An 8,036-nucleotide genomic window follows, 5' to 3' on the forward strand; every position below is an offset into this window, starting at 1 on the left:
GGCCACCAAGTAAGAACAGTTCTCTACACTCTTCATTTATTATTCAAACACAATAAAGAAATAATAAATTTACTAAAATAAAATAAATACATATCATGCACAATAAAAGAAAACAACTTCAACAAACTAAAGAAAGAAAATTATTTAAAAAAATAGAAAAATATATATAATAAGAGCATGCAGTTAATTACTTGGATATAACCAACACTGAAGGAATCGTCAGCAGCATGAGGAAGCAGAGGAACATTTTTGAGCTATGAGACTGAAAGGGCCAATCCAGAATAGGCAAAGAAAAATACGAGAAAACAACTTTGATATTCATCTTTCAGAAACTATTTGTATATCATTAATATCAACTGCAATACATATCATTGTTAACTATTTGTCTAAAGAATTGTTAACTGACACGTCACCCCTAAACTTTAACTACAGATAATTTAATTGACAGTTTGTCACTTTTATCAAATTTCAAAATCGTTTGAGAATCATTTTGTCAATAAAAAAATCAGATACCATTTTATCACCGCAAAATCTTTCGAATACCGATTAAAGATATATAAAATATCTTCATTGTCAAGCAAAATAAAGATTATACAAACTCAAGTATGTTGAAACCCAAGAGAGAAAAAGAATTAATTAATTAAATAAAAGCACATTACTTATCAAAGATATATAAAATATCTTCATTGTCAAATCGCTTTCGCATGGAGCTAGCCTCTTCTACATGTGCTTGTGCTACCTAAAAGTCATTTAATGAGAAATATGAGCATAAAGTTCAAATTTGCAAGTATCATCATTAGCAGCAAAAGCTTTTCCTTGCCTGTGATAGATTGCATTTTTCTATGCTCTTCTATAACTTGAATTTTTTAACCAATTAGAACTTGCTTCCAAGTTCCAATGGAATAATTCAATAAATCCATAAATCAAAGCGAACATTCCTATGGTTTCTATTTACATACATCAACTGTAATTGGGGATATAAAGAGGTTTAAGAACTTGAAAAAGTGTTGACAGTATTATAGTTTAAAATTTATCATATATAATAATGACATTCCTTCATTATGATTTAAACCTCTAAATGGCAGACCTCACATTACAGTTGAAAACTAAAGCTAGTATTGGTGCTCTTACGTTGCTACTTTGTACTCATCAAATGACATTGGTGGTGATGAAGCTGCTTACACGCTGAAGCTTCGGAAGGCTCTACCCCAGTTTACGGTTTCTTGTTAAATTTGGAAACTCCTTGGAGGGTCCAATTCCTAAAATTTGCCCCAAGTTGCAAGTTTTAAAGCTTAAAAAAACTGACTTTTTATCAATCTGACATTGGTGCAACATTATTTCTTTTTTTTTCCTCAAAGTCTAGTAGCATTTCATTGGACGTTTGCTTATAGAAAATTAACTCTTCCCATGTCCACATGGAACTCTTCTTAAAGTCCTCAGTGCAAGAGTTAAGTGCAGGCTTTAGAGTCAATTTATGATCAAAACACATAATCTCAATAGACGTAGTTTTCTTGGAATCCAACTAAAACTAAATATCATCACCAATATTCAATCTAGAAACACCAATAAGGAGGATTATATAGGTCACAGACTTGACTATCTAGATATAGCCAACAAACACATCTATCTAATAAAAATAAAATCAGTAAAATTTACTTCATTTTAATAAAACAATCAACAATCTATGGATATTATTAACAGAGCACAATCATTGTTACATATTATTTCACATTCAAACTTTGAGAAGCCAATGCAAGTGGTGTGATAACAACCTCATTAGCTCTTGGTTGCAATACAAAGAAAGTGCATCATAATATCAAGTAATAGTTGCAGTGCAAGAAAACAACTTAAAATATTAAAATATTTGAAGTCATAATACCATGTACTAAAATATAATTCAATGACAAATAGATGCACTATAAAAGGGATTAAAAAAAAGAATTGAGGTAACAACTACCCACCCTTGCTTCTGCTTTTGACTTTATAGAAATCTTTACTAAAAGTCTCCAAGATGATGTCAATAAGGGATCAAAAGCTTTATTCAGGCTTAAGGTACACACATTTCATAATAGCTTTTATTCACTTTCTAATGATAGCTTAGAAGATCAACGATAAATATTTCTCTCTTTTGATCCACTCCCATAGTAGTACATGCTCCTTTTTCTATAGAGACATTTAAGCTATTAATATACAAAAAAGCTAGCTCTAAAAAATTATTCATATAAACAACTTTTCACAGTTTAAAAAGTTAGGAGAGGACATTTCCTATAATGATGTAGTAGAGTTAACGTAAACATGGAATTCTCAAAGTTTGATTTGAAAGCAATAAGAAAGAGAGGACTAACCTCGTCAAAGTACTTTGGATGGTGAGAATATTTCCAGAGATCAGAACTGCACCAGTTTAAAAGCACAACTTCTAATAATCTGTCGTACCTCCAAATATTTAACCTATAGCCCACAAATCCACTCTATCACGTCCTATATGAAAAGCCATAATATATTAACAAAAAAGAACTATCTCATTGGTAAATTGAATACTAAATTTGTAGAATATCTTACTTGGCGACCATAAGGCATTGTAGGATCAGGCAAGGAAAATCTGCCTCGTACTATCATAGATTGAAACTTGTTGTATAACTAGGCTCGATAGATTGCCCACCTACAAAAGCAGCAGCTACATCATCTACATTTACATCTTCTTCCTCTGTAAAGGACTGCTGAAAGAAATGGAACTACAAAGCATCCTTTTGGAATAACAAAATCTACTCAAACATGTAAATAACATAGTATTAGTACATGCTTATCATATAATAATATTATGGTCTCTTTTGAGCATGATAATTAACAAGAAAAATCTACTCAAACATGTAAATCAGCATCATCTCACAGTTGAAACTTAAACTCCATATAAGAGTTCAGAAGAGAAGATATTCCAAAAATATTGCTTTTAAGTTTTAACAACAGCTAAAGCATATATGATCAAGTTAAAATTCCTAGTCAACAGATTTTCCAATGAAACAATACAAATCAAAGAGTTTTACACATGTTCAAGGTATCCGTAGCTCAAATTTGTAGAAACTTAACAGTAATTTTAAGTTAATTAAGAACAGATCTCAATATCTCAACAAATTAAAAAATGAATGAAGTTAATTAGTATTATTATGATAAGGCCTTATTAGCTTCTATATATGTATATATGCTTACAATGCGAAAACGTATTAAACCAAATTAAACGATGTAAACGAATGCAAAGCTCTAATGGTTAAGTAATTTGATCATCTCAGCTAGCGAAGTCAGGTTAACGAACTAAAGAGGCTCAATAGTGATAATCCAGCAAGTAGGAGGAGGAGGAGGCTGAATCTCATGAGAAGCGTGACACCCACCATGGTGATGATACCAATACTGAGTGAACTGTAGTATACAAAAAAAAACCCGGATTGCTCTCACCTTCCAATTCATATCCATTGATCTAGTTGTCATGATTGCAAAACCTACAGCAACGGTCTAGGAGATGAAACCGTTTAAATCCAAATTGTCATATTTCAAAACAATAAGAGAAGAATGTCTTTTCCCACTATATAGGGGGGTCACCTTCACTGATCAGATGACTCCATTCTATTCTGTCATATCCCTATACTGTCAGAGTTTTATATCTTTAATTTGATTTTTGAGGTAGCTATCATGAGTCGTAGTTTGTAGTTTTTCGCACTTCAAGTTCAAAGAAACTCTAGCATAAAATGGCATGTTAAAATACACAAATCTATTCATGTGAGAAATGATTCATGATAAACAAAAACACACAAAGATAAACCCATCCATCCAACAATGGAAAATGTACCTCAAATATAACAGAAATTATGATGATCTGGCGCGAAGTTCTCCGCCACGACCGGTTTCTCCCATTGACCCTGGCCATAACCGCAGCTTCCTCTTTGGAAATATACTACAATCTCTTCTCGAAATCATCGCTACATCTTCTGAATATCCCGTTCCAAATTCGAGAAACTAACCCCTGCTTCTTACTCTTCTTCTTCTTCTTCTTCTTATTCTTTTCCTCCTCTCCATCACCAACAACAGCAGTGGCACCAAGACTTTCCTCTTTCTTCTTCTCACCTTCTCCAACTACCTTATTCTCCTCACCGCTCTTTCTTCTTCCCTAAAACCTCAAACAAAATTAGGGTTTTGTTGACTGAATTTCGCTGTTAGCTATGATACGACACCGTATTGCTTGCGAGTAAGTGAAAGGTCAGCAATTCGTTAGGGAAAAGAAGCGACTAAGAATGTGAAGGAAAGTGTGAGTGAGACAAAGAAAGTGGGATTAACGAACTTTCTGTGAAATTATTTTTATTTTTCTGTGAAATTAGCAACAGCAACAGGGAAGGGACAGGGTTAGGGATAATGAAATCAGAATAGAATCACAATGGAAGGGATTAGGGATATGGACGAGAAGGAGGCGGAGGCCTACCTGAACTAACGGCGACGAGAAGAGATTCCGGCGAGGAGAGAAGAAGCAGCGACGAGAGCGGCGCGTAAAGAGCTCGTAAGACAAGAGCACGGCGGAGAGAGGTCGTACGACGATGGCAACGAAGGGAGCTCGTGCGACGCGAGTCGCGGCGGTGGCGGCGACTGCGAAGGATGTCACATTTTCAATGGAGAGAGAAGGCAGGGAGCAATTCAAAGGAAACATGAAAAAGTGAAATGATTCTTGGGGTTTTGGAACCTAACTCCTTATTCTAATATTTTCGACAGAAAAATTTAAATTACAGACAAGATTTTTTTCGTTTATAATTTATGTTAATTCATTTTTTTGTTTTTCGACAAAAAAATTTTTCTGAAATTCCGTCTGTATTTCTGTAGGATAAAATCTGTCGAAAATATCCGTCTGTAATAACTAATTTTCTAGTAGTGTCTATCTGTTGTATTGTTTAATTGTTTTGTCTTTTAACTAAGAATCGGTTGTTAATTTTTTTCTCCCAAAAATATGTAAATTGTGTTACTTTGTAAAAAAGAAATATATCGTTTACTATACGAACAAAGACAAAAGAAAAAAAGAATCTCCCACTTTAATAAATACTAAATACTAGCAACAAAATTAACAGAAGAGATTTAGGATTCATAAAAAACATAACTTGAGTCATTTCTTATTGGAACTTCCTTACTATTTCCACAATTACTGTTGCCACCAGTTTCTCAAAAATTTTTTACTTTGGATGATAATTTTAACCCCCAAATTAATTTTCAGGACGTTGAATTCGTCATTACTGTTGGAATCTACTGGTATTCTATTGCTTATATTAGATATAAAAACTTCATCCTAATTATGTTTAAAGATTTATCTCTTGAGTTCTCTCAATATTATTGTTTTTGACAAGGTAAATAGGTATTGTTTTTGACAAGGTAAATAGGACCCATAATATCTAAATAGGCCAAATTACATATAAAGGAAGGTACATCTTCTATCCGCACTGTATTTAGATTAGTAAGAGCCATTTGAGCCAATTCATGAGCTACCCTATTACCATTCCTTTTTACATGTGAGTACTCTACTGATCTAAGGCTATTAGCTAAACTTAAACAATCACTAATAAATGAACCAAAATCATTTTTATGGATTTTTTTTCTTTAAGACGTTGAATGACTTCAACATTGTCACTCTCAATTATTACATTAAAAAAGCAACATTCACAAGCCTTTTCTAAACCCACAAGTGCTTCAGATTCATGAGATTGAATGGATAAGAAAGCTGTGCATGTGGATGTCATCAAAATGTCTCCATTAGTGTCTCTAACTACCACATTGATACCCACTACTCCATCATCAATACTAGCAGTATTAACATTAATTTTAACCTTTGTGATGGGTGGTCTCTTCTAATTTTTAGTGCTTGTAGCTCCAGGAGGTGATTCTACGGTTCCATTCAAATTGAACGTATGAGCTTTGATGTAATTTTCATGATTTTTTCTTGCTAATTCCGCTGCTTCAATTGGGATTGATTCTCCTCATTAAAACATGTGCTTGTTTCGAGCTTGCCAAAGAGTAAGGATGCTTGTGCAAAGAAGGCCTTGCGAGACCGAATCTAAAGTTTTCATCAATTCCTCAATCCACTCACAAGCTTGGGCTCCAGGTGGCTCTAATGATCGTATGGCTAGGTGGCTATGGTACCAGAAAATTCGAGCAAACTCGCAATCCTTGATGACGTAAGTCTAGGTTTCTTCTTTCTTCCAACATCTTGGACATAGGGCTGTGCAATTGACTCCCCTTTTTTGCAGGTTTAATCGAGTTACTAGTGAATTGTTTATTAGTCTCCATACGCAGTTGATTGCTCTGGGGTGTGCCTTAGCTTTCCAAAGCCTTTTTTATTTGGGTTCTTTCGGGTCTGATGAGATTTTGCTCCTGTATCGATTGCTCTGCTCTTTCATAATTTCTTGGTACGCATCTTGAACTCCCCATTTCTTGTAAATTTCCAATAAAATTCATCTGATTGTGTTGTGATTGGTAGAGAAATCTGTAGGATTTATTGAGCTTCAAATTCCATGAATGTGTCTTTAATCTTTTTTGCATCCCACCTGTTCCCTTCATTATTCATCAGTTCTCTCACTGTAGCCTCTTTATCTAAAAAAATTATTGGACTCCAAATTTTGAATCTGTGTTGATTTGGTAGCCATGGTGATCCCCAAATTTTAACAGATCAGCCATCTTCAATTTTTTATATTCCTCCCATCTGTAGCACTTTTTTTATATTCCAAATACTTCTCCAAGTATAGCTTGGTGTGTATCCTGTTGATGACTCCAGAAAGTTGGTTCTTGGGTAATATCTGACTTTGATTAGTCTTGCTGCCACGGAGTTTGGTTTTCTCATGAGCCTCCACCCTTGTTTGACTAGAAGAGCTGAATTGAATGCTTCAAAATTTCTGAATCCTAAGCCTCCCTCTATTTTATTGGTGCACAGTTTTCCCATTTGATCTAATGAATTTTTTTCTCTCCTTCTTTGCTTCCCCAATAGAATTTTCTGATCATACTATCTATGTGTTGACATAGGCTCTTGGGTAATTGAAAACAACCAATTATATATATTGGAATGGATTGTGCCACCACTTTAATAAGAGTTTCTTTTTCGACTCTTGAAAGGTATCTTTCTTTCTAGCCCTTAAGTTTCTTCCAAATCCTCTCTTAAATAAAATCAAAACCTTCCTTTTTGGATCTTCCTACAAATGTAGGAAGACCCGAATATTTAGAGTGTTGTTTTACCACCTTTATCTCTAGCCATTCTTGAATGAGATTTTGTCTGGTAGTTGGTACGTTTCGACTGAAGGAGATTTCTGATTTATCAAGGTTGATTCTTTAGCCTGAAGCTGTCTGGTACTGGATAAGAACTTCCTTTATTCCTTGAATATCTTGGTCTGAAGCTCTTGAAAATAGGATGCTAATGTCTGCAAAGAACAAGTGGTTTATTTGTGGTGCCTGTCTTGTTACTTTGACCCCTCGTATTATCTTGTTGTTTTGAGCCTTGATTAGCAGTCCTGAGAGAACTTCAGCACATAAAACAAATAAGTATGGGGAGAGTGGGTCTCCCTGCCTTAGTCCTCTAGAAGGTTTGAAGTTCTTGCTTGGTATACCATTGATTAGGATTGAGAATGACACTGATGAGATACAGTTCCATATGAGATTAACCCATCTTGATGAGAAACCCATAGAAACCATAACTTCCTTTAAGAACGGCCATTCAATCCTGTCATAAGCCTTTGCTATGTCTAATTTCAGTCCAATATATCTTTTTTGATCTGTTGTTTTCTTCTTCATGTAGTGAATTCTCCAACAATATCCGGGAGAATTTGTTTGAGTCTATTCACAATTGTTTTGGTAACAAGTTTAAAAATTACATTACATAAAGAGATATGTCTAAAATCTTTAGCATGACTAGGATTTCTAATTTTGAGAATCATACAGATATATGTTGTATTTATAGGGGTGGGATCATCATTATGGTTTAGAATTCTAAGAACTTGATAAGTAACATCGTTACCAACCGTTTTTCA

The 8,036-nt window shown here is 34.2% G+C and overlaps 1 protein-coding gene and 1 long non-coding RNA gene across 3 annotated transcripts; both read right to left on the reverse strand.

Moving 5' to 3' along the window:
• Positions 1 to 546: 546 nt before the first annotated feature.
• On the reverse strand, positions 547 to 2,799 carry LOC110280173 (uncharacterized). Of its 2 annotated transcripts, none has more exons than XR_008008124.1 (3): positions 2,560 to 2,799; positions 2,346 to 2,478; positions 547 to 2,163 (listed from the first exon to the last, which is right to left on the reverse strand). It is a non-coding gene; the product is annotated as an uncharacterized LOC110280173 (long non-coding RNA). The 2 variants fall into 2 exon arrangements; XR_002374391.2 differs by having other exon boundaries at positions 547 to 739; positions 2,560 to 2,797.
• Positions 2,800 to 3,321: 522 nt separating this feature from the next.
• Positions 3,322 to 4,687, reverse strand: LOC127746487 (uncharacterized). Its single transcript, XM_052259877.1, has 2 exons — positions 4,466 to 4,687; positions 3,322 to 4,156 (listed from the first exon to the last, which is right to left on the reverse strand). The coding sequence occupies exons 1-2, from the start codon at positions 4,685 to 4,687 to the stop codon at positions 3,944 to 3,946; spliced, it is 435 nt and encodes a 144-aa protein (XP_052115837.1). The 3' UTR covers positions 3,322 to 3,943.
• Positions 4,688 to 8,036: the final 3,349 nt, after the last annotated feature.

This window comes from Arachis duranensis, chromosome 4 (assembly GCF_000817695.3).
Source record: "Arachis duranensis cultivar V14167 chromosome 4, aradu.V14167.gnm2.J7QH, whole genome shotgun sequence".
In the NCBI taxonomy this organism is placed as follows: Eukaryota; Viridiplantae; Streptophyta; class Magnoliopsida; order Fabales; family Fabaceae; genus Arachis; species Arachis duranensis.